Source organism: Salmo trutta, chromosome 4 (genome assembly GCF_901001165.1).
Source record: "Salmo trutta chromosome 4, fSalTru1.1, whole genome shotgun sequence".
Classification (NCBI taxonomy): domain Eukaryota; kingdom Metazoa; phylum Chordata; class Actinopteri; order Salmoniformes; family Salmonidae; genus Salmo; species Salmo trutta.
The window spans coordinates 1,822,231-1,848,999 of NC_042960.1; the positions used below are offsets into that span (position 1 = coordinate 1,822,231).

The window sequence follows — 26,769 nt, forward strand, 5'->3', positions numbered from 1 at the left end:
TAAGACAATTACATAAAGGTATTCAAAACTAGTCATATTATTCACAATTAAGGGGTATATTTCAGTATGTGAAATTACTGGACACCTTGCAGACAGTGGCTTTAACTAGTTGTATGAGGTATTTTAGTGCTGGGCTGGAACAATAGCCTAAAACCTCAAGGTATAATTCAAATGATCTCATGGCAGAATTTACATTATCTCATGGCAGAATTTACATGATCTCAAGGCAGAAATTGTTAGAGGCACTATTGAACACATGACAGTATTATGTAATGTTGTGCTTGAGGTTTATTCAAAGGGACAGAATAAAGACCAGTATGGACAGAGCCAGGTGTATTTACATGGTATAGGATATTTCAGCAACTGACTGGTTAGCTGTAGCTATTGTCAGATCGATTGTTATAAAGGCCAAGCAGACAGAAAACATTCTAATGGTGCAGGAACATGTAGCAGACAAGGCTCTGACATTTAAAACGACACTGAATGATATAATAGCCAGTAGTGAGAAAGGAGACACCCTACTCAAAACCACTGGCTAGGGACATTCATTAAGTAGACTTTTTACATTTGTTGAAGCCATTGTCTCAACATGACTTATTGTCTTTGGCATTTAAGAACAGAGGGTGGATGAGGGTGGTATTGACTTGGGAGGATGGGGATGTTCAGTAAGAGGGACAGTAGACATGTCCAGACTTCTGAATATTTAGAACAACTCAACAGCATGTTACTAATTCACAGTGCTGTAAGGGAATGGCTCTATCCTGCAGTACCTTATCAGGTAAAGATACAGAACTAGCCTTGTGTTAATGGTCCTGTCCAGGCAGAACAATAAACCTTGTGTTAATGGTCCTGTCCAGGCAGAACTATAAGCCTTGTGTTAGTGGTCCTGTCCAGGCAGAACTATAAGCCTTGTGTTAGTGGTCCTGTCCAGGCAGAACTATAAGCCTTGTGTTAATGTTCCTGTCCAGGCAGAACTATAAGCCTTGTGTTATTGTTCCTGTCCAGGCAGAACTATAAGCCTTGTGTTAATGTTCCTGTCAGGCAGAACTATAAGCCTTGTGTTAATGTTCCTGTCCAGGCAGAACTATAAGCCTTGTGTTAATGTTCCTGTCAGGCAGAACTATAAGCCTTGTGTTAGTGGTCCTGTCCAGGCAGAACTATAAGCCTTGTGTTAATGTTCCTGTCCAGGCAGAACTATAAGCCTTGTGTTAATGTTCCTGTCCAGGCAGAACTATAAGCCTTGTGTTATTGTTCCTGTCCAGGCAGAACTATAAGCCTTGTGTTAATGTTCCTGTCCAGGCAGAACTATAAGCCTTGTGTTAATGTTCCTGTCCAGGCAGAACTATAAGCCTTGTGTTAGTGGTCCTGTCCAGGCAGAACTATAAGCCTTGTGTTAGTGGTCCTGTCCAGGCAGAACTATAAGCCTTGTGTTAATGGTCCTTGTGGGGTAGAGGTAGGGCAGGGCAGTGACTTTGCAACCAAATAATTTTACTGTGCTCAGTCACATAATAGACTTGTATGGTCATACAAGGTGCCACTGGTGGAATCAGTAGCCTAAAAATGATTTACATGGCCCCAGTTGCATTTGAAACCAAATTACTTTTCTATGCAAATTCAATAATAGTTGCACAAACAGGCTCACAGTGAGCAGTGAACAAAATAACTATAGACATGAAGTTGACAACAGCTTTTTAGTAGAATAAATACATTGTATTTCTATGGTTGCAGCCCTAAAACATGTAATTGCGTTTAATCAAATGAATCAGATCCAATGATACCACCCGTAGAACAGGGTACCTCCATGGTTCATTAACTAACGTAAGAAAACTGTTAGCGAAACTCTACTCATTTTACATAGCACGCTATTAAAGCTTCAAATTACACCAATTATTACTTTGTAGCACCTACAGACTGTAGTCTTTAAAGGAGGACTGAGTAAGGCTAAAATGTCACAATACAACTTAATAATTTTCAGTAAGTCATGAAAAAGTATTAATGAATAAGTTTAAATTCCTATGAATGTGTTATAACATCCAAAGAGCGTGCCACTTTACCAATCGTGGTGGAAAATAATTTATGAATCAGTTACTAGTGCTTGTAAACGCTAATGTGTCTTCACTGATTGTACCCAATACATGTATAAATTTGTGTACACATAAAGGCTTCATAACATAAATATATGTGTAACAGAGACATTTGGCAGAGACAATGTAGCTTGCTTATAACAGTTCATGTGGAGTGGGTGTTATAATGTTTATGTCATTACTGCATAAGACTACATAAAACTATGTAGGCTTATAAAGAGTGTATGATAATAGGGATTTATGACAATGTCATGCATATAAAGGCTTTATGAATGCTTTATGAATAATACATTTCACCACTGTAATTAAAGTGTTATCATTGTCTCTTCCCTATTCTGAAGATTCATCCCCGACTGAATCGTCGCAATCCCAACCCAACACCCCTTGACATGGCCCCTGACTCTATCGATGACTCCTATGAGGGCTGCAGGGAGAATATGCTCTGTGAGGTGACAAACAACTTCCTACCAAAGGAGAAAAAAGTACAGAAAATGTCAATGCGCTTGGTGGGAAGCTATGGATTTTTATGACAACCATAAACATAACATTGAAATGTATGTGAATCCAACAGAGATGATTTTCGAGCCATTCAATGAGGCCACTACCCTAGGGAAGCGTTACAAGACAGTTTATAAGCATCACTCCTTGCATTTCCTGTTGTCAGATGCCTTACGTATTCTTATTAAAGACCCAGGAAAACAGTGTGTAGAAACCTTCCTGGTTAGCTTACGAAGGAAAAAAAGATGACAATTCGATTTGGCCAGTTTGCTTCATCATCAACGTACGAGCATGTGGCTAAAATGTTTGCAGATTGGAAGACATGTTTTAAGATCACTGTCTGTTTTGGTGCGTCCCTGGCAGGTTTCTCTCAATTGAACAATGAAGAAGAGGTGTTGATTTCACCATATGAGGTTTTCAAAATGGCTGAGGTGACCAAGAATAAAGTATTGGAAGATAAGGACAAAGATAATAAGAGTGAATGTGAGATTGTCTACGAACTAGAGAGCACAAAAACAACCAAAAGTGACTTGAATTGCCATATTGTCGATAATGACAAAAAATAACAAAGCCTGTAACACGTGACATTAGTGACATGTTGAATGTCTTGCTCGAGTTCCAGGCCCACTTCCTTGCAGATGTTGCATTTTATCAACCAATGGTCGGTGCCACGTCATCGACTACACAGTCGGACATCCGATTGCTATAACATATAATCTGTTTAGCTGATACGTTCAACACCTACCCAATCGTTGTGAGATCTGGCAGGCGTCTACAATGTAGTCAGGCAGAATTACAGGAAATGAGCTGTAAAACAGCTCATTTTCCTCTTCGCCCCATGGCAAAATGAGAAGAATTGCATTAGTTAGTTAGAAAAGTGCAAAATGTTCTCTACATCCCAAAGCAAAATGTGTAGAATTGCACAAAATTAACTCTAAAACATAAAAAACATATCTGCTGTCAAGAGTGGGGCCACTAAATATTTTGCTTGCAATAGGTGTGGGGAGGGGGGTAACTGCAGCCCGTCATGTTAAGTTCTGATTTTTTTGTAGTCCATCCCTGATTTAGTAAAAGTCTCATGCATTTTTTGAACTTCTGTTGTACTAACCTTTTGAATGACCTAAATCTTCCAAATTTAATATTACATAGTTAAGTAGAACATGTGCTCACCTCCCTCTTCTGAATTATAATATTACATGGCCGACTGATTATCGTTATTAAGATTTCATATTATATGACATACTGAATTAACAAAGTTAAATGGTTCAATAAATTATACAGGAAAACTACCAATTGGTACTGTAGGAATATTTACTGAAATACGCTTTGTTCAGAAATAGCAAACAATGGATAACAACAACAACAAAACATTCTCAAATATTACTAAAATACATTTCCCCCCCAAAAGATGCTAAAGCATGTAAAAAAAAGCAAGTCAAATGTACATGCACAAAAGACAACTTAAAGGGAAATCCTACCACTTGTCATGTTCATTATCTCCAGCACAATGCCAGTGTCTAAACGTGAAAACGGCGCATTTCTACGTTTTGTCGAAAAATATATAACGTTCTAGCCAATGACATTAAAAGTAAAAACATTTTAAAAACAGGGATTTTCATCAAACACTGAGATTTGCAGTGACGTGGGGAGCAAGTATATACCCTACCGCTGGCTAGAAACTGGTTGCAGGTTTGGAAATCACTATAATTTTTTATTTTAATCCTACCCTGTGATGTCACTAGCTTGGTTTCAATCCAATTGGCGACAGATTTTCATGTGAATATTCTAAAATATTAATAAGGAAAATATGCACATTTTCCCACCAGCGCTGTGTTTCCGCCAAACTGACTTTGCGGAAACAGTGGGTGGGGTTCCATCGCATTTTCAACTGTGTTGCGATAAATAGCAAATGTGGTCTTTGCATGTACGCTCTATTCAGCAGCTGGCAGAGCTTGGCTACATGACAATATTATGGATAAGGGCAAGATTATTTTTATTTGTCAAGCGGCAGCCAAGCATCGATCATCATGTCACCAGAATAAGACCCCCAATATTTATTGGAAAGGAGCATCAAGCTCATCACCGTGCACTTTCACCCCCCTGTGAAGTTCATCATAACTTATTTCATCTATAGCCTAATAAACTGCATGCTTTCCCGAGTCGTAGTGTGAGGACCACACAACATGTCATCGCATCGATATGATGGTTATCATATCAATACTTGCCTTTAAAGGTGGTGTTTCCACTGCCATTTCTCACATAATTAATTTTACCAACACAAAACGATCCCACCTTGTCTAGCGTATTTTGTTTTGTCAACATTTGGAAAGTTTACCCAAAAATGTGCTGTTTCCATCAGGCCTGTCGTGACATGTTTTACTCGCATAAAAAGGTTGGATGGAAACCTGGTTACAGAGAAGCAGAGAGACACAGAGCGAGAGACAGAGAGAGACATAGAGAGACATAGAGACACAGAGAGAGACACAGAGAGAGACAGAGAGAGCGACACAGAGACAGAGAGACAGAGACAGAGAGAGACAGAGAGACGAAAGAAAGAAAGAAAGAAAGAAAGAAAGAAAGAAAGCGTCAGAGAGAGTAGTCTGTAAGCGGTACCTGGCAAAACACTCCCTTCAATTAAGTCAATTCTGGACATCTCTTCACAAAACGCTCTCTCCCGATTGGCCGACCGGCGTGTCACTCATCACCAGCTTATTCTCATAGCAGGTGGGGCCCCGACCCTGCTGTCCTTGATTGGCTCCCCTCCCATTTCCGTCCACTAATGGGGTGTGCTGGGCTGCTCTCCAGCACAGCCTCTTCAGGAACACAGTGGCTCCTAAAGCTCCAACCAGCACCCCCAGCAGGACACAGGAGATGTACACCCATACCGGTGACCTCCGCAGCCCCGGGTCCACCCTGCCTTCGACACTGAGGTCCTCCATGATGAGCTGGTAGGAGGCTGTGAGGCAGGGTTCGCTACCCCAGGAATAATCACCCTGGGCTGAGCAGCGGCAGGAGTAGAGGCCCAGGCTGGATCCGGAGACGGTGACCTCCAGGTGGGAGTGGTGCTGCTGGGTGTGGCGGCCCTGGGGGTGCTCCCAGACGCAGGGGAGAGGGGAGAGATGGGGGTGGTCACAGGGGAGGAGGACCACCAGGCCCTTCTTCACACGCAGCTCCTTCACCACAGGGGAACAACGACCTGCGATGGGAAGGGGGTGGGAGGGAGGACAGAGAGAGGCAGAAGCAGAGATAGAAAGAGGAGGAGTGAGAAGGAAGGATGGAGAGTAAAAGAGAGAGAAAGGGAGAGATAGGAAGTATGGGAGATGGGCAAGAGGAGGGAGCGAGTTACAAGATGAGAGGAAGAGCGAGAGCGAGAGATCGTCCTAATTCTGTTTGGAAATGTAGTAGATTTGGTGGATGTGTTTAATAGTGGAATAGATGTGGTATGAGGGCTGTATGCATGTTTAATAGTGGAAAATGTGATAAGGGCTTTATACGTTTTTAAGAGTGGAATAGGTGTGATATAATAACCTTATGCATGTTTAATAGTGGAATAGATGTTATATAAGGGCCTTAAACATGTTTAATAGTGGACTAGATGTGATATAAGAACCTTATGCATGGGTAATAGTGGAATATAATTGATATAATTATATAGTATAATTATTATATATATTTTTTAAAACCTTTATTTAACTAGACAAGTCAGTTAAGAACAAATTCTTATAGACAATAACGGCCTACCCCGGCCAAACCCTAAACCAGACGATCCTGGGCCAAATGTGCGCCTCCCTATGGGACTCCCAATCACGGCCGGTTGTGATACAGCCTGGACTCAAACAAGGGTCTGTTATACGCCTCTAGCACTACAATTAAAATCAACCTGTTTAATAGTGTTCATACTCACCCTCTCCAGTGCCACACACCTTCAAAGGGTCCTCTGACTCCCTCTGCACTGGAGAGCTGAGAACAGAGAGAGAAGAAAGAGAGATGGTGAGATGTGATGGTGACAGTGAAACAACTAGTTTGAAAGGAAGGAAGATAAAGCAATGTTTTGAACAGCAGGAAGGAGAGAGAGAGAGAGAGAGAGAGAGAGAGAGAGAGAGAGATGCAACCTGTATTTATGTTGATTTATTTTCCTTTTTGCACATCATTACAACACTGTATATTTAGACATAATATGACACTTCAAATGTCTTTATTCTTTTGGAGTGTACTGTTAAATGTAAACTTTTTATTGTTTATTTCACTTTTGTTTATTTTATCTATTTGACTTCCTTTGGCAATGTAAACATATGTTTCCCATGCCAATAAAGCCCCTTAAATTGAAATTGAATTGACAGAGACAGAGAGAGACAGAGAGAGAGAGAGACATAGAGAGAGACATAGAGCGAGAGAGACATAGAGAGAGAGAGACATAGAGAGACATAGAGAGAGAGAGAGAGAGAGAGAGAGAGAGAGAGAGATAGAGAGAGACAGAGAGAGAGAGAGAGAGAGAGACTCAAACCCCCACAAAGAGAATGCTATGTAGACTCACTCCGCAACACAGGCTCTCTTGTTGACGTCCCACACACAACCTAGTCCTGCTGCCCGGGCACACACCTGACAGCTGGAGTACACCCTGCATCCCTCTACTGGCACACGGGACAGAGAGGATGGTGAGCCTACCACCACATGGCCCTGGGAGGGAGCAAAGGGTTAAAGATGTCTGAGTGTGTGTGTGTGTGTGTGTGTGTGTGTGTGTGTGTGTGTGTGTGTGTGTGTGTGTGTGTGTGTGTGTGTGTGTGTGTGTGTGTGTGTGTGTGTGTGTGTGTGTGTGTGTGTGTGTGCGTGTGTGTCTGATACCTGGTGTATGAGGATGTTGTTGACGGGCTCTACTGAGGTTGTCAGAGGGATCTCCTGCAGCAGAGTAGCAGTACGACCAACGATAGACACACTGTGTAACTCCCCCTGATCTGTGTGAAAACACACATCAATTCACACCACAGAACATAATCAATCACAAAATGAGAATATTTTCTGATATGTTCAGCATAGTCAGTTAACTGCCTGGTCTATTGATTACTTGATGTTTCTCTCTCTCACCTGTTCCCAGATGTAGTAGGGCAGAATCACTGTTGGAGATGTTGGTGGCTGTGATCCTGGTGTATGTGGTTCCCCTCCTCACCAGAAGGGGCGCTGCGTCCACAGTGCTCGTCAACAGAGGATGTTCCTTGGCAAACTGCAGCACGCGGTCGGGCATGTCGAAGGAGGAGTTATAACCCTGGGCTCTCAGGTCATCATTGATACACTGAGGGGGACAGAGAACAATTCAGCATGTTATGACGATGATGGACATACTAGGACACTATATGATAATAACCCTTAAATGGAAAATGACTACCTGGATTCGTCCAATGACAAAGAAACACTCATTTTCGAAAGAAGCACTAACTTTCGCTATCCGTTGCAAAACGTTTTTAAAATGCTTTCCATTGCATGCCCTAATAAATACAACCCAGGTGAGTCTGGTGAATACCTGTCCAGGTCGGGGGTCGGGTACAGACTCAGAGCTCCCACTGTTCACACAGTTCCTCTTCATATCTCTGAAGCCTCCCGTCGCAAACACCTTGGTGATGTCAGCCAGGCTGTACACACACACTGCTGACACGCGCTCTCCTTTCCTAAACGCACACACATTACCATGTTCATTACAGTAATGCCGTCTGTATGAGTCATTGTAACATGATAATCATATTTAGTGATTCTCCTCTCTCTTTCCCTCGCAATCTGTCCTCTCTCATTCTCTCTCCACCCCGTTCCCCATCTCTACTCCTCTCTACCTCCGTCTCTCCCCATCTCTATCCCCCCGTCCCTCTCTCTTCCCCTCTCCCCCCCTCCACCCCCTTACCACTGGGAGGTGAAGAGGGTGTAGAAGTGTGTGCTGCTGGGGTCTCCCAGGCGGTGTTCCAGGGGGTAGGCGTGGGTCAGGACGGTGTAGTACTGGCCCCTGTCCTGGTCCCGACACACCAGCTGAGCCTTCAGGAAACTGGTCCAGCGCTTCTGCAGGGTCTTAGAGCCCCCCACGTCTCCCTGGCAGACAAGGAGATAGGGATGGGGAGATAGGGATGGGGGAGAGGGGGATGAGAAGTATAGAGAGAGAGCACGAGACAAAGCACACATGAGCAAAATAGAGGGAGAGAGAGAGAAAGAGAGACAGACAGAGAGAGAGAGAGATGTATCTCACCTTGCAGACTCTGGCCACCCGTGTGACCCTGACCTTGGTATAAAGGTCATACTCTATAGCGTTCTCCGTGAAGAAGAAGTAGATTTTATCATCGTCTCCAGGACTCTCCCTGACCAGGGCCGAACTCACAAACTCTGGATCTGGACTCATCAGAGAATTACATATGGATGATATATTGCATGTAGTGCTTCCCAACTCCAGTCCTCAACCCCCCCTGACAGTTCACATTTTCGTTGTAGCCCCAGACAAACTTGCACATTTTCTCATCAGTGGTGTTTCCACTGAACTGTCTTTTTGCAGATAAAAATCAATGTGTGATGACGTAGACACACAAAACATTTTTCACTTAAGTTTTCATGTACCTAATAAAAATGTAAAGTTCAATGTGTTTCCATTTTCAACTGTACCGATAGTTATGTCCCAAAAACTGTTAGGTTAAATAGCAAATGTGCATATTCTGGTCTTGTCACGAGCGCTCTAGCCAACAGCTCACAGATACAGTGTGGGAAGGCTAGTCTACATGATGAGAATACTATGGATAAGAGCAAGAATATTTGTATTTGTCAAACTGCAGTCAAGCATCGATCATCATGTCACCAGAATAAGACCCTCGATATTCATTGGAAAAGAGCGTCAAAATCACCTTGCACTTTCAGTTATTTCATCTGTAGCCTAATAAACTGCATGATTTCCCGAGTCATAGTGGGAGGACCACACAACATGCCATCGCATGACTCCAAGTTTACTTCCACATTAATACTAACACATAAAGGCGTTTCCATTGCCACTTCTCACATAATTCATTCTACCGCCACAAAAAGATCCCACCATGTCGAACGGACAAGTTATCTGTTGGCATTTATAAAATTGTACCAAAACATCCTGTTTCCATCAGAGCTGTCGTGATTTTTATTTTATACGGTATGACTTTACTGGCATAAAACATGTAGATGGTTATAGATATAGACCATCATCAAATAACAAACTCATTAGGTAAGTAACACTACACTGCTAAACCACATCCTGAGTTAAACTCTTCATTGGACACATTCTGTTGTTGTTTGGTGTTACAGAAGTTTGGACAGTAGAAGTATTTTATAATCTTTCCCAACATGCATTGGGAGTGTGTGTGATTGACAGAGGGGTCTCACCACTGAGCCAGTTGATGGACCGATCCATGCGCACTTGTTGACCTGTTGCCCTGGTGATGTCAAACTCTGTGCCCCAGAAGTTAGAAGGGGAGGCGGTGTACAGCACTCCATCTACAGTACACATATAGACAGGATGTGATAGAGCGTGTGTGTGAGTGAGTGTGAGCGTGTGTGTGTGTGTGTGTCTAACCTGCAGTAACAGCAGTGTGAGGTTGTCTGGGATCATAAGGACACTTCCCCTTCCCAACTTTGTCACCTTCTTCCTTCACCAGGGTAAACGTCACTGGGTCCTGAACACACACACAGTCTATATATATCTTTTTTATTTATTTAACCAGGCAAGTCAGTTCAGAACAAATTCTTATTTACAATGACAGCCTACCGGGGAACTGCCTTGTTCAGGGGCAGAGCAACAGATTTTTTATCTTGTCAGCTCAGGGATTCGATCCAGCAACCTTTCGATTACTGGCCCAACGCTCAAACTACTAGGCTACCTGCCACCCCAGTAGGATGGCTCATAATAATGGCTGGAACGGCGCAAATGGAATGGCATCAAACACATGGAAACCATATGTTTGATGTATTTGATATGGTTCCACTGATTCCGCTCCAGCCATTACCACGAGCCTGTTCTCCCCAATTAAGGTCCCACTGCCTGTGACGTGAATATCATGTGTTTAAGCCTATCAACTAAATACATGAATTGAATGAAAAACATGTATTTGACCACAACAGTAAAAGAGCATCTAGCAGGTGTATCATAATAATAATAATAATATTATAGGTGTAAAGTATAATAATATAGGTGTAGAGTATAATAATACTAATAAAAATATTAATAATATAGGTGTAGAGTATAATAATAATAATAATATAGGTGTATAGTATAATAATAATAATATAGGTGTAGAGTATATTAATAATAATAATATAGGTGTATAGTATAATAATAATAATATAGGTGTAGAGTATATTAATAATAATAATAATATAGGTGTAGAGTATAATAATAATAATATAGGTGTATAGTATAATAATAATAATATAGGTGTAGAGTATAATAATAATAATAATATAGGTGTAGAGTATAATAATAATAATAATATAGGTGTATAGTATAATAATAATAATATAGGTGTAGAGTATATTAATAATAATAATATAGGTGTAGAGTATAATAATAATAATATAGGTGTATAGTATAATAATAATAATATAGGTGTAGAGTATAATAATAATAATAATATAGGAGTAGAGTATAATAATAATAATAATATAGGTGTATAGTATAATAATAATAATATAGGTGTAGAGTATATTAATAATAATATAGGTGTAGAGTATAATGCTAATAATGAATGATATAGATGTAGAGTATAATAATAATAATAATAATATAGGTGTAGAGTATAATAAGAATAATAATATAGGTGTAGAGTATAATAATAATGATATAGGTGTAGAGTATATTAATAATAATAATATAGGTGTAGAGTATAATAATAATAATAATATAGGTGTAGAGTATAATAAGAATAATAATATAGGTGTAGAGTATAATAAGAATAATAATATAGGTGTAGAGTATATTAATAATGATATAGGTGTAGAGTATAATGCTAATAATGAATGATATAGATGTAGAGTTTAATAATAATAATAATATAGGTGTAGAGTATAATAATAATAATGATAATATAGGTGTAGAGTATGAGAAGAGACAGAGGAGAGAGAACGTGACTGACTATGAAACCACACTGGGGATCGTAGGCGTAGGAGCCACAGACGTAGATCCTTCCATCCTTCAGAACCTCCAGCAGACAGATGTAGTTATAACAGTCATCCTGTAGAGGGAGACACAGAGCCATGTCTCAAACAGTATTCTATTCTCCCCTATAAACCCTGGTCAAAAGTGGTGCACTGAATAGGGAGTATTTGAGATTAGCAGAGGGGGAAAACGTAAGCCTGTTTGTATCTCGTAAATAAATCTTTACGATCTATGCGGAAACAGTTCAAGTGCCCTGGGATAAGGAATATTTGGGGGATTTTCAAGTCCCTGATTGCCTTTTAGTTTAAGCTAGGCTGAAGAGCGCTAGCTTCGTAGCACAGGGCCATAACAGAGCAGGATAAAGTTGCCTCTAGACACAGATCTCAGGTCAGTTTACATTCCTCACCATAATGGCTACGGTTAGGATTTGGGGTAGATAACATGATCCTAGATCAGAAGAAACTAGCTCTACACAGATCAATAAAATATGGTTAGAATCAGTAGGATAATGCAGGGTTTCTCAACTCAGGTGCCAGGAACTCAATGTAAACAGGCCAAGGTTGGTTTTCATATTACTCCCATTGAATAAACGGTAGCGATAACAATAACTCTAACTCCCTGACTATTTAAGGTACGTCATGCCTGTTTATCAGTCTTTGAAGATGACCAGATACAAAGTGAAGTCATCTGAAAGTCAAACATACAGGATGTGATGTGTTGTTGACAGGAAGCTGAAGAGTCAGTAAAGCAGTCGTTATGGTAACATCGTATGTCTAAGTGTTCTAAACTGACTTGCCTAGTTAAATAAAGGTTAAAAAATATATATAACACCTTTGTGTTATATATATTTTTTTAACTAGGCAAGTCAGTTTAGAACAAATTCTTGTTTACAATGACGGACTAGGAACAGTGGGTTAACTGCCTTGTTCAGGGGCAGAACGACAGATTTGTACCCTGTCAGCTTGGGGATTTGATCTTGCAACCTTTCGGTTTCTAGTCCAACGCTCTAACCACTAGGCTACGCTGCCGCCCCGGGACACCTTTAACCACGTACATACACTACAGAGCAGCGGAGGACGGTGGGAGGAGCTATAGGAGGACAGGCTCATTGTAATGGCTGGAATGGAATTAATGGGTGGTATCAAACAAATCAAACATATGGAAATCCCATGTTTGACTCCGTTCCATCTATTCCATTCCAGCCATTACAATGAGCACCACACGTTGCTCACCTCTCTCTTGCCTTTACCCATACAGGACTTCCTCTCCTTTTCTGTTGCCTCCCACTTAATCTGCAGAGACAGAGACGGAAGTCAAAGAGAGAACACACAGACGCATACAGTTACATCACACAGTTAAACATCAGGTTAAGCCCAGTACTGGACTAAAAAAGCAGTGTCAGTGGAGAATCTCTATTGAGAAAGTTGTCCAGGACTAGGTTTAATCTATGTCTGGCATAGTGTGTTTGTCCCAGGTAAGACGTAGGTTTTTCTATGGTTTTGTGTTCATGAATACTCCCATCATGAAAACACCGAAACAAATACACACTCGTTTCACTGCCAGTTGGCTAAGATCAAGAGTGGAAATATGCACAGATAAGCGTGCACACACAGACAGTCAAGTGAAGAAGTCTCCCCCCTCCCATCTCTCTGTCCCCCCCTCTTATCTCCCTCTCTCTCTCTCCCCCCTATCTGTCTCTCCCTCCCTTTCTGTCTCACTGATGGGTGTTTCCAGGTGAGGTTGGAGGTGTGCAGGGCCAGGATGGAGCCTCTGGCTCCCAGGTAGAGTGTCTCAGAGCTGGGGTCTTGCAGGAGGACGCTGGCGTTGGACACCCCCAGAACTGCACCTACCCCTGAGGAGAACAGGACATAACATTAGGGATGTGCCCCAAATGGCTATTTCCTACAGTGCACTACTTTGGACCAGGGCTCCGTAATATATAGACTCCCCTCCTCTGCCCCATTTATTTGCCTTTGACCTTTGAATGAATGTGTGAAGGATGAGACTGACTTACAGGGACTTTTACGGAACCAATTCTAAGCATCAGTAATTGTGTCACTTCCTCTACTGAGAAACATTCTTGTGGTCGGTCGGCTGCTACCCACAGCTGGGGTGCAATAATTAGTCCACACAACAAAAAAATGGTTTCTATTGGGCAAATTCAGTTAGGTCACTCCCCATTTCATTCCGTTTAAGAAATGTTTTGCAACAGAATCAGCATAATAAATAAACCCCTACTCACCAGTCACTCAATGTTGATTTAGGTAGACAATTTTGGGGCTAAACTCTCCTTTGCGTTTGCTATTTAGTCCGTGACATAGGCTTAATATGTGTCCGGTAAACTGCTCCTTGTTGCATTTGTGTGTTAACAAACACACACACACACACACACACACACACACCACAAAGAGTGGGGCATCTCAAACCTCCACATTCTCTGTATTACAATCTAAGACCTATAGCCTATAGCCTAGGCCTATCTATCCATGAAAGCAGGCACAATTAGGATAACACTGTAACCCCAGTCTATACTCACTCTGCTATATTCCGGGTACTTTGTGAAAACAGCAGTGAAATGACACACCTGTCTTCAGTCATTTTAAAAGTGTTGTTTAATGGGCATTTCTCCACCATGCCTCCGTCCTTTCCATCTGGTTAAATGTTGGATTAAGTAATTAACCACCTCCATTCCCAGATGAATAAATTAGCCTACCAAAACCACACTGGGTGCAGATAATAGACTTCTTACAAATGTACTTGTTTGCTAGGCAACATCATTTGCATTGCTATGCCTAATTAGATTGTAGCCTACCTCACGTTACCGTATCCATTAGGAATTGCGATACATTTTAAAATTGCGATACATTTTGTATGTAGAGAGAGACCGTTTGTCCAACTGTACCGTACTCACCTCCGTGAACATTGGGAATCGCTGTTTGACAACGAGTTGAACCAGTTGTGAGACACAAGATCACGGCCATAAAACAGGTGGTCGGCATGTTGAGAAGTGACATCAGGAAGAATGTCCGTTGATGACCGAGCGTCAGTTACTCATCACTAAAAGTGCGCTCGGGGCGTTCTGTCAATACAGGATGGACAGGGGGGAACGAAACGTTTACAGAAACCAAGAAAACTAAAAAGTACGGTTCAAGTGTATCAAAATACGGCGTATTTTTTTTATTCTCACCTACCTATTCGGTGTCCGATTTGGTTCTATTTCTAACACGGTATAATAGACTACTTAGCCTAAAGATCAGGTACAGTACAGTATGTAATAGAACTATTACAATGTGTTAATCCAGGAAGCGTTCAAATCTCACTATATCAAACGTCAATACACATTCTACAACCACAGAGGAACCTGAAATATACAGTAGTAGGCCTATTAACGTTCACATATTCCCATGTAAACAGCATTGAACTGAACAGTAGTCTAATTTATTGAAGGGCACAAATAGTGGACGGAGAGTTACTGGATACACACCCATTATTGTTATATTGAATCACATCAGTAAAACAAAGTCAATTAGAAAAAGGATGTGAGACTGAGCGGAAGTCATTTGTTTCTGTTGGGGAGAGGAGGAGACTAACACTGTTTGTAATGTTTATCAAGAACACTGGCAGACTTCTGGAAGATCTCTGTTGCTCTTTTCTCCCTCTCTCATGTTCATTACACTGGTGTGCAATATTGATATTCATAACAGGTTATACAAAAGTTATTACATCATAAGAAAAAACAATGATTCTGTATGTGAAAACAAGTTCAATAAATAAAGTAAGTATACAATAACATTGTGAAATGAGTGAATGTGTGGATTGGTCTCAATATATCCCTATGGGCGCTGAACAGTAGTAGTGCACCTTAAAGGGCAATAGGGTGCCATTTCAGACACAGCAGAGTATCCTAAATGAACCCCATGTTTTCATAGATGACCTCTGGTGACTGGCGTCCAGCAGTGGGCCTCCTGGTGGCCAAGGTCCTGGTAATGGTCAACGAAGATGATGAGGAGGAAGAGGAGGCCATTGAGGAAGAGGGGGATGATGATGATGATGAAGATGAGGATGGTGATGAAGAGCCTGGCTTGCAGACCCGGCTGTAAAGGTGGGCGAACGGGTCAGTGTTGGGGCCCTTGGCTGAGGTCCCCACACAAGGCTCACTATAGATGGGCTCCTCTTTGCCAGGTTCCTGCCCCCACTGGTCCTGGTTCTGTTGTTGAGTCTTGTCAGGTAGAGGACTCGCACGGTCGTACACCTCGGAGTAGACCGGCTCTGGCTTGTTGCCGTGGTGACAAGAGCAGGAAGAGGAAGTGGGCGGTGGCGGTGGTGGTGTAGATCTCGGGGGTATGAGTGAGAGGATGTCTGCTGGGTCGGCGTACACTGGTTCCGTTCGGTTGCCATGGTGATTGCGGGGGTATAGAGGGATAGAGGGGGTGAGGGTGGAGGCCGTTGGGGGCGTCAGATAGGAGTTGAGGCCAGGGGCTTTGGGTTTAATGCTGTCTGCTGGCTCAGAGTACAGACACTCCTCAGAGCCAATCAAATTAGGCGGCTGTGAGTACACACACTGCTCTGAGCCAATAGCATTTGAAAATACTGGCTTAAAACTGTAGCTCCCCTCCAAAATGGCTGCACTATCTGGTAGTTTGGGCAGTGGTGAACGAGCACGAGGCATATTAGGGCTACGGTTAGCAACCACAGTGTCGCCCTCAAATTCGTCCCCGGCGACGGCCTTCTGTTCCCGTATGGCGGTCTCGATGAGGCTGAAGATGTCGTCAGCTTGGCACGTCTCAAAGGTGAAGGTTCCGGGTCCAGAGTCACAGCGCCGGCCTGCCTCGATGGAGAATGTCAACTGTGGGAGAACCAAGAGGACACAATGATTTGTGAAAATTCCCACAGGTGTTCACTGGAAAATTGCATCATTTAATGTGGGCACCATACGTATTATAACCTGCAACCTTCTTGAATGGACACTAATGACCCTACAATGATCCTTAGACATCCTGTTTTTGACCCACATTGCCCTAAAAAGGCAAAACACAGTAAATTTGATCTGTTGTAATGACCAGGTATATTATCTGATTAATGTGGGATTTTGTTTCCAGACACAAGAACAAGCCAGTTGATTAGAACATATCATGAAGTACCAGAAATTGCTGTCTGTCTAGACAGAAAAATACTTTGAAGTCAGAATTTGCAGTAAAAGAAATTACGTAGTTACTGCGTTTTGCCTTTGTAGCGCAGCATAGTACCGTACTGTGATGGCCTTGAAATTAGACACTAGAGAGTAACATTAGATTAAAACTAATAACAGATTAGGAATCTAATTCTATGGCTCAACGAGATTCTAAATTCCATGGTTCTACTGACCTTTTCTCTGCCATAGCGTCTTATCAGCCGATAGGGCCAGTCCTGCAAACTCTTCCTGGTCTCCGCCTCCTTAAGGACCAGCCCCTCCTGGGCCACTTGCAGCCAATAGTACTCCCCCTGGAGGCCGCAGTGCATTGCTACATGCGTCTGCTTCACACCCACCCTGAACTCACTCACTGAGGGGAGAGAGGAGGGAGAGTGGGGGTCATGACCGAAGCACTATGGATGGTGTTCATTTCTATTTTTAGTTTTCTATTTTGTGTTTATCTTTCCTTTATTCGTAGTAATATCTTTGAAAAGAAGAACCTGTTCCAAGACAGCAGTAATCATACGCCCATTAGACATAAACAAACAGAAGAATGGTTGTTCATTATAGTTTGTGTGGCTACTAGGATATCTGATGTGCTTCTCACCTTCCTCCCTGGAGACGTAGATCTGGTTGTCCTCCATCTGAATCTGGGGCTGCTGACCAGTGGAGCCTCCCTGGGAGAGAAGACATGTATTTAGATTAGACAGTGAGAACTGTCCTCACAGATACCTACACTCTTAGAAAAAAAAGGTGCTATCTAGAACCTTAAAAGGGTTCTTCGGCTGTCCCCATAGGAGAACCCCTTTTGGCTTCCATGTAGAACCCTTTCTACAGAGGTTTATACAGGGAACAAAAAAGGGTTCTCCAGCAGAAGAACCCTTTTACAACCTATTTTCTAAGAGTGTGCACATCCTCTATATAATAACTGTTTGGTGAGGAAAAGAGTTTAATGATAGAGAGACCAGTGAACAATGGCGTTTGCTGTTAGCCTTGTACCAATACCGAGACAAATTCCTATCAGCGTTGTTGAACGCTAATAAAGTCTGATTCTACTTCTATCTGTAACTGAAGCCGCTCTTCTCACCTGGAAGGCGATGTCACACATCCTCTCCACCCACTCCACGCAGTCGTCCTTGTCCGCCGCGAAGACGTACCTCCTGCCGTCTGTCTCCACACAGAAGGCAGCCATGTTGTCTTTGGGGCAGGCCTCAGCGTGCGGGGGCAGCCTCAGGACCCTGATCACCTACATTTTACTCCATTAGCAGACACTCTTATCCAGAGACTGTAAAAAATGTGACTTGGTGCGTCTCTGCTTGGCACTCAGCATTAAGGAGATAGATTGGGGGTAAGGCTTGTGCAAGCTCAAACAGCTCATAGGAGCAGGGGCCTATCTCCTGTTTCTGTAGCATGAGCCAGTTTGATGTACAAGTACATCCTTTAGACAGGACGCTAGTCTATCGGAGGGCCTTAGGCTTATCCATATCCAGAGCCAATCAAAGTGCATTCAACTAAGTTAGGTAAGACAACCACATACTGTATCACCGTCAGTGCCAGTAAAAAAACAAATCCTCAATAAAGCAGCTATAAGCAAAGTCAGTGCTAGTAAAAAAGACAAGTACAGCAGTAAGATTTACCTCTGACAGGCGGATCACCCTCTTCTCCTTAACTTTGTCCTGGTGCTTCCAGACCCCAGAGGGACCGGCCCGCTCTCCTCCCCCCACCTCCTGGCGCTCTAGCCTGGCTACACCGCAGCGGCTGGAGGGGTAGAGAGCCAGCCAATGCTGCTTCCACTTCTGGAGGGAGGGAAGGAAGGGGATGAGGGCAGAGAGGGAAGACAGAAATAATGGGGAGAAAAAGAGAAAGGCCAAGAGAAGGGGAGGAAAATTAGTGGGTGAGAAAGAGAATTTAAAAAAAGTGAGTATCTAGTTTTCCCATTTCCCTGACAAAACATTAGTCATATGACAGACTCAGAATATCTCCCCCCCAGCACATCGGCCTATTATTAAATAAAGGTGCAGTGGTAGATGAGGTATGTGTGCTCAGGTACAGTACGTGCCTTGGCCCCTCCCTCTGTTTTACGTGTGCCTGGCAGTGTTTCGGTTTACATCCCAAATGGCACCCTATTCCCTACATAGTGCACTAGTTTTGACCAGAGATCCTGTGAGTCCTGGTCAAAAGTAGTGCACTGAAAAGGGAATAGGGTGCCATTTGGGACATATTTTGTTGGAACGTGCCATGAGGAAACTGGGAGCAGTACTGCGTCTGGGCACGCAAGTGAGGATCCGTTCTACCCTCATACCTTTACACACGCACCATTACCAATTTAGCCTGTCTCTGCAAGTAAGACTTCAACATGTAGGCTACAGTAAATGTCCTCGTATACTGCAATCATATACATTCAAATGTGAAATGGAATGGTATAGGAGTTAGATTGCTGTCATACACAGTACATGCAATAAACAAGGGGGTGGCAGTTTACATGATAACAGCAATAGCCAATATCAAAACACTCGAAATAACCTAAATAAAAACTTACATTACAAGACTGTTATAAAGCTGCATTCAAATTCGAAATAAATACAATATGTTCCTATTGACTATTATTGTCATTCCACAAAAACAAGATAGATAAGGTACCAGGATGTGTACAATTAAGTGAGCTAAATAAAGTTACGTGCTTACCTTTTCTACATGTCGGTGTTGAAGGTAAACGTGTCCTGCTTTCACGTGAGTGTCCATTATGTTCAAAGAGACTCTCGGCATACAAGTGAACTTTAACCACTAACTTGGATTTGACCTTGATATATGTTAGTTTACGGTATCCTAATCCTACACTTGTGATTTTTGTACGGCCAAACTCTCCCCCTGACAAATGTAGGTGTGCTTTTCTTTCGTTACGTTAGCGGCAAATACTACTGTGAAATTATGACTGCGTCCACACCTTTCTCACGCCCCCAGGCTACTACGTCTGGTCCAGGGCGTTAATGCACGTTCCTCTAACTACCTGAATGTACAAAGACCAACCCTTGTGATATCATACAATGAATAATAGCCTACACAGAGAACCATACAGTGAATAAGACATGTATTGTGAAGAATGAAGGAAGTGAAACCTCCCATTCATGGTTGATTTTATTACGATATTTGTATTGTTCACTTTTCTTTCATTTATGACCATTGTTTTTAGAACGGCTACGAAGACTCAGATTATTTTGGAATGCTGTGACATCACCCTATTTATGATATCGCTGCGTAACTAAGGAATCGATAAAAAGTATATTATTTGGACTCAAACGTTCCAACGTTCTATGGAACATAGACTATTATGGGTTTTCCAACACACATTTAACCACTGTCTCATGTAGCCTGTTTTAGTTTCGCTAGCGTTGACCCCGATTTATCCTTGACGAATGACCATCTTAAATATCAGGGAACAAGAGCAATTTAATGCACTCTTTAAGGCAAATTCAGGTATGTCTAGTACGGGTTTAGCATTGCCATATTTGAGAATTTTCATAACATAAACACTAGGCTATTCAACTAGTAAGAATAGGTAATCAATGAGATTGTCTCATAATGCTTCCGAGAATTAAGACTTTTCACTGATGCTCTTGGTTGGTTAAAGGTGAGGGTTCATCCATCTCTCTCCACTCTTCTCTCCTCCAGTCTCGGGGCCCTCAGGCCAGAGTGGGGCAGCAAAGCACCTATGGGGCTGACTACAAGCCCCCCAGTGATCGGCACCTCAGGCTGTTCAGGCTCCATGCAGAGCCATCTTGCACCACACACCAGAAGGTACAACTAACTCGCTCTGTCTCTCCCTTTCTCTCTCTCACACACACACCAACACTTTTCAACTTGTATACTAACGCCATACACTCTAAAAGGAAAATGTTCCTGGAGTATCCTTTAGGGATTCTTCAAATTGAAACTGTGGGGGAACCCAAGTTCTTTGAAGAACTACACCCCCCCCCTATTTTTTTATGTATTATTAACAATCACCATAACAATAACACAATATTTTAATTGTCAGTGTTTATTATGATTTTAGTGGCAAAGCAGAATTCACTCATCTCAATATGAGGTGAACTCCCAGCAGAGCTCCAAGTCACATGGGTATATCTTCTGGCCTGTTGATGTTAAATTACTGTGTTAAAGTTCTCCGTATCCACAGCCAGAATTATTTTGCAGTGCATGGTGATCGAACAGGTTTCCTGTTATATTCATCAGAGGTGTAGGGAGGGTGAAGTCTGTGAATCCAAAAAAATAGTAATTATACAGATGATTAACAAAACATGCACACGACAGTATTCATACCTTGGTTTTTGTGGTGAATGTGAATGAAAAAAACTGTTTTGATAATGGTACATGTGATCTGCATAACATACCAATACCAACTGACATACCTTTGTATGCCTCCTCCTCTGTATACCTGAAGACAGACACAAAGGTGATCAGTTCAGTCATCTGCACCCAATACATCTAGCCTTCAACATATTCTTATAGCCTACATATTCTTGCCTCTTTGTTGGTTTTATATCCATTAAAGTGTCAATTTTCTGTTTTAGAAAGATTTGCACAAATATGAAAAGATAGATGGTGTCATCATAAAACAATATACATTTAGATCATACAAGGGACAAACCTTACCTTAAACTGAGGAGATCTTAACATATTTCAGTTAAGTGCCTGCACCTGCTGTCATTTCAAATTCACATCTAAATGTTTCAGAGGGGCAATTAGGTTCCTGCAAGAACCCCCAGGAACTAAGGTGGTTCCTCGATGAACCCCACCTGCTATGGTGGCAATTTTCAGTGACAAGAACCCTACGGTTCTTCGAAGGACTTTGAGGATCGTAGAATACCCTTTGTTGAACCGTTAACACACTGTACACATTCACACTGCCCTGATTTGGCCTGCCTGTCTGGCTATCTGTGTGTCTGTCTGTCTGTCTGTCTGTCTGTCTGTCTGTCTGTCTGTCTGTCTGTCTGTCTGTCTGTCTGTCTGTCTGTCTGTCTGTCTGTCTGTCTGTCTCTCAGTTGGCGGATATGTGGGCTCAGTACTACAGACAGTGTTTCCAGACCATTACTAACGGCCCACAGAACCCCGCCTTTGCCTTCACTCAGGTGAGTCCCTCAGCCACAATAACTAACTTATTTGTCTTACCTGTCCCTTGACTGGCATACCTTAGGGGCATTTCATGGTAGATGAATTGATATTATCTTATCTTAGTCAGTCTCAAATATCTCTCTCTCTCTCTCTCTCTCTCTCTCTCTCTCTATCTATCTATCTATCTATCTATCTATCTATCTATCTAGAAGGTGAGAACAGGGAGGGCAGCTTCGTTGGAGAGTGAGAATTTCAGTAAGATCCAAGTGAAAAGGACAGCTCCTCCAGAGAAGGAGCAGAGCCAGATACCACCACAGCGTTCGAGCTCCGACTCTGGGGAACGAAGGTCGGTCTCTCCCTCTTTCCCCTCGACCTCAGTCCGTAACTCCATCCCGTCCCGCCCTGCCCGGAAAGAGGCATGGACGCAGGCAACAGGGGACCCAACAGGGGTCACAACGACACCCAAGGACATGGTGGAGCTGCCTCACATCGGCAGTGGGGAAGGTGAGAGAGGGAATACCCTGTTAATTTTGTATTGACATGTTTTTATTTGAGGCTTTGAATGGCCTTATAACTCCACATTTTATCCGCTTTTGTTTCCTTTAGTGCAAGATGATAGACCAGCACCAATAACATATATGTGTGTACTACCTGTTCCTGTTGTCACAGGAAGTGATGGGGAGCACCCGCTGCAGGTGGAGCGGTTAAGGGAGGAGCAGTTCCGTCGGGACATGACCCACTCATCTAGGCAGGAAGGCCAGATCAACCAGCGCATAGCCACCCAGTCTAACCTCATGCACCTAGGTAGGTCCTATAGAGTCGTAACAATATATTAAACACTGTTCTATACCCATAGCCACCCAGTCTAACCTCATGCACCTAGGTAGGCTTTCTACCACCAGCCTTATGTCCCAAATAGAACACTAGTGTTTGTGTGTGTGTGTGTGTGTGTGTGTGTGTGTGTGTGTGTGTGTGTGTGTGTGTGTGTGTGTGTGTGTGTGTGTGTGTGTGTGTGTGTGTAAGATAGATAGATAGATAGATAGATAGATAGATAGATAGATAGATAGATAGATAGATAGATAGATAGATAGATAGATAGATAGATAGATAGATATAGTGCACTACTTTTTTACCAGAACCCTATAAGCACTATATAGGGAATAGGGCTTTGGTCAAAAGTAGTGCACTATATTGCGAATAGGGTGCCATTTGGGATGTACAACCTTCATGCACCCTGGTAGGTCCCATAGCCACCCAGTAGGGAGAAACATAGAACTCAACACCATCCACCATGATCTTAGATCAGCACTCCCTACTCTGAGACACTTTAATACGGGCCGAGCCACCACCATCCACTCTGATCCTAGATCAGCACTCCCTACTCTGAGACGCTTTAATACAGGCCAAGCCACCACCATCCACCCTGATCCTAGATCAGCACCCCCTACTCTTAGACACTTTAATACGGGCCGAGCCACCACCATCCACCCTGATCCTAGATCAGCACTCCCTACTCTTAGACGCTTTAATACGAGCCGAGCCACCACCATCCACCATGATCCTAGATCAGCACTCCCTACTCTTAGACGCTTTAATACGGGCCGAGCCACCACCATCCACCCTGATCCTAGATCAGCACTCGCTACTCTGAGACGCTATAATACGGGCCGAGCCACCACCATCCACCCTGATCCTAGATCAGCACTCCCTACTCTTAGACGCTTTAATACGGGCCGAGCCACCACCATCCACCCTGATCCTAGATCAGCACTCCCTACTCTTAGACGCTTTAATACGAGCCGAGCCACCACCATCCACCCTGATCTTAGATCAGCACTCCCTACTCTTAGACGCTTTAATACGGGCCGAGCCACCACCATCCACCCTGATCCTAGATCAGCACTCCCTACTCTTAGACGCTTTAATACGGGCCGAGCCACCACCATCCACCCTGATCCTAGATCAGCACTCGCTACTCTGAGACGCTATAATACGGGCCGAGCCACCACCATCCACCCTGATCCTAGATCAGCACTCGCTACTCTGAGACGCTATAATACGGGCCGAGCCACCACCATCCACCCTGATCCTAGATCAGCACTCGCTACTCTGAGACGTATAATACGGGCCGAGCCACCTACTTTGTCGAGAGCCTGCTGGCCAAACCTCAATGGCAATAACATGTTAAACTTGTGACGTAGGTGCAGTATGAAGCTGTATATGGGATTATTCATGATAACTCTCATCCACGTGTGTGTGTGTGTGTAGGACTGCCATTCGACGGTGTGACCACCTACAGCCAGAGTTACACACACTGGGACAACCCCTCCACACTGAGAGGCCCGCAGCGCATCCTGCCTGAAGCCACACTCAACTGGTACAGTAGATCACATCCACATACCGACACGGATTGAAAGGAGGAATCTGTTCATACTTACTTACCTAAGGCTATGGTGCACAGGCCATGGACGACTCCTCTCCTTCGCACTCTGTTCTGGACAGTCTCCTCCAGCTCGTTCCACCCCATGCCAGTTTTCTTTGCATCTGTCTCAAGCTCCTGCAATCTGTTCACTGCAACAGATAACTGCAGACTACTACAGAGCAGATTACATGTGATTCACACATACAGTGATTCATAGCAATCCCCTTCACCCAGCAACCCATTAACAGTCAAGTGGTGCAGCAGAGGCTTTGTCCATCATATAGTCTGGCGTCTGTAATAGCCAGAGGTAAAAGTGATGTCGCAATAAACCCAGTTGGGGAGTATTGTGGAATTTTAGCAGCTCCACCGCTACTGCTTATACCTGTCCTACAGACCTTCAGATCTGCAAACATAACTAGGTTATCTACCCCCTAAAAAAAACATACCTAGGTTAGGGCCGAGGGGAAGGACCGAATTATGACAGACTTTAATATGCTTCACCATCCTATCCTCTCCATCCATCCAGGAGGGCCTGGGTGTCAGAGTACCAGGACCGGTACCAGGGCCCTGATCGCTACGTCCCTGGGCAGAGGAAGCCCCCTAGTGGCCTGGAGAAGGAGCCCTGCACCGCCGAGTACCAGCCTGGTGCCCACACCGCAGACCAGACCCAAGGGCACATCCGCTCAGAGTATCAGAGGCACTTCACCAAGAAGGTAATATCCCAAACGGAACCATTTTCTCTTCGTAGTGCACTACTTTTGACCAGGACCTTATGGTGCACTTTGAAAATTATTTTGGGACGAAGACCCAGTTAAGGCTCCCTATTAGAGTAAACATATGGCTGCACTTACACACCACTACACTAGACACTCTGTAGAGGCTGTGACTTTCACCTCGTGGTGCACAGAGATTGAGATTTACATGCTATAGGTTGTACATTCACATAGGCCCTTGCTATCCGGAATCCAAGGGACGTCCCTACCCCATTAACGTTTACATTTCAAATCGTATTGGTCACATACACATATTTAGCAGGCGTTATCGCGGGTGTAGTGAAATGCTGGCGTTCCTAGCTCCAACAGCGCAGTAGTATCTAGCAATTCACAACAATACACACATCTTAAAGTAAAATAATGAAATTAATAAATATTAGGGTGAGCAATGTTGGAGTGGCATTGACTAAAATACATTATTTGCATATGAAATGAGTAAAACAGTATGTAAACATTGTTAAAGTGACCAGTGATTCCATGTCTATGTATATAGGGCAGCAGCCTCTTAAGGTGCAGGGTTGAGTAACCGGGGTGTAGCTGGTTAGTGATGGCTATATAACAGTCTGACGGCCTTGACGTAGAAGTTGTTTTTCAGTCTCTCGGTCCCAGCTTTGATGCACCTGTACTGATAGCTAGGTTATCTACCTGTTCACCCAGCTGTGGCTCAGGTGGTTGATGTCCTTGATTTTTTTGGGCCTTCCTGTGACATTGGGTGCTGTAGGTGTCCTGGAGGGCAGGCAGTGTACCCCCGGTGATGCGTTGGGCAGACCACCCCCCCTCTGGAGAGCCCTGCGGTTGTGGGCGATGCAGTTGATGTACCAGACGGTGATACAGCCCAACAGGATGCTCTCAATTGTGCATCTGCAAAAGTTTGTGATGGTCTTAGGGGCCAAGTCGAATTTCTTCAGCTTCCTGAGTTTGAAGAGGCACTGTTGCGCCTTCACCACACTGTGTGGTTGGACCATTTCAGATTGTCAGTAAACTTTAAGCTTTTCAGCTTTTCCACTGCGTTCCCGTCGATGTGAATAGGGGTTTGGTGTAGTGCGAGTCTTCTTGTACCATCATGCAACCTCACTGTCATACCATGTTTGGGTTCACAATGACAGCGATGGTGTTGACAAGAGGACAAACAGGTCTGGGATCAGGTTACACTTGCAGTATAAACCCAGCCAAACAAGTAACTGATAACTTCAATAATTTAGAGGCAGTTGAGCAAAAGGAGGAAAGACAATACAATTCATTATGTTATTCCTCTGATTTTGCTGCAGAACTACCCTGACCTGTCCAGACCCAAGACCAGCCCTGCGTACAGACAGAACAGAGACAACTGACCTGAACCATCTTGCAGGATTAGACCTGCATGGTCTCTATTCGATGTTCAACCTGACAAAGGTTAATATAGAAAAAAAGGTATTTTGACAATTCAGAGGTACTTGTTTGTGTCAACATTTTTTTTATCAAAACCCACAGCGTGGTCTTTTGAGTGGACTTTTAGCTAAGGTAATGACAGGTTACTGGACATGTAATAACAGAATCAAACCTGTATATAAAACAATGAACAAGACACCAAA

General features: G+C 43.2%; 3 protein-coding genes and 1 long non-coding RNA gene across 5 annotated transcripts; 1 reads left to right on the forward strand and 3 right to left on the reverse strand.

Moving 5' to 3' along the window:
• Positions 1-270: 270 nt before the first annotated feature.
• On the reverse strand, positions 271-4,649 carry LOC115190687 (uncharacterized). Its single transcript, XR_003877377.1, has 2 exons — positions 3,328-4,649; positions 271-2,548 (listed from the first exon to the last, which is right to left on the reverse strand). It is a non-coding gene; the product is annotated as an uncharacterized LOC115190687 (long non-coding RNA).
• A 585-nt stretch (positions 4,650-5,234) lies between these two features.
• On the reverse strand, positions 5,235-14,923 carry LOC115190698 (semaphorin-4F-like). Of its 2 annotated transcripts, none has more exons than XM_029748812.1 (14): positions 14,636-14,923; positions 13,443-13,576; positions 12,957-13,016; positions 11,702-11,800; positions 10,147-10,246; positions 9,957-10,067; positions 8,806-8,945; positions 8,470-8,651; positions 8,098-8,242; positions 7,665-7,869; positions 7,425-7,534; positions 7,117-7,259; positions 6,487-6,542; positions 5,235-5,778 (listed from the first exon to the last, which is right to left on the reverse strand). In XM_029748812.1, exons 1-14 carry the CDS (start codon positions 14,736-14,738, stop codon positions 5,240-5,242), a joined length of 2,127 nt encoding a protein of 708 aa, XP_029604672.1. In that variant the 5' UTR covers positions 14,739-14,923; the 3' UTR covers positions 5,235-5,239. The 2 variants fall into 2 exon arrangements, with proteins under 2 accessions (XP_029604672.1, XP_029604676.1); XM_029748816.1 differs by lacking the exon at positions 14,636-14,923 and adding an exon at positions 14,261-14,625.
• Positions 14,924-15,197: 274 nt separating this feature from the next.
• On the reverse strand, positions 15,198-19,854 carry LOC115190719 (docking protein 1-like). The gene is made up of 6 exons (XM_029748817.1): positions 19,580-19,854; positions 18,532-18,690; positions 17,982-18,140; positions 17,502-17,571; positions 17,089-17,264; positions 15,198-16,570 (listed from the first exon to the last, which is right to left on the reverse strand). The coding sequence occupies exons 1-6, from the start codon at positions 19,658-19,660 to the stop codon at positions 15,629-15,631; spliced, it is 1,587 nt and encodes a 528-aa protein (XP_029604677.1). The 5' UTR covers positions 19,661-19,854; the 3' UTR covers positions 15,198-15,628.
• Positions 19,855-19,981: 127 nt separating this feature from the next.
• Positions 19,982-26,769, forward strand: LOC115190736 (uncharacterized). Its single transcript, XM_029748818.1, has 8 exons — positions 19,982-20,368; positions 20,564-20,689; positions 21,934-22,020; positions 22,213-22,507; positions 22,673-22,807; positions 24,272-24,380; positions 24,952-25,138; positions 26,467-26,769. Exons 1-8 carry the CDS (start codon positions 20,345-20,347, stop codon positions 26,527-26,529), a joined length of 1,026 nt encoding a protein of 341 aa, XP_029604678.1. The 5' UTR covers positions 19,982-20,344; the 3' UTR covers positions 26,530-26,769.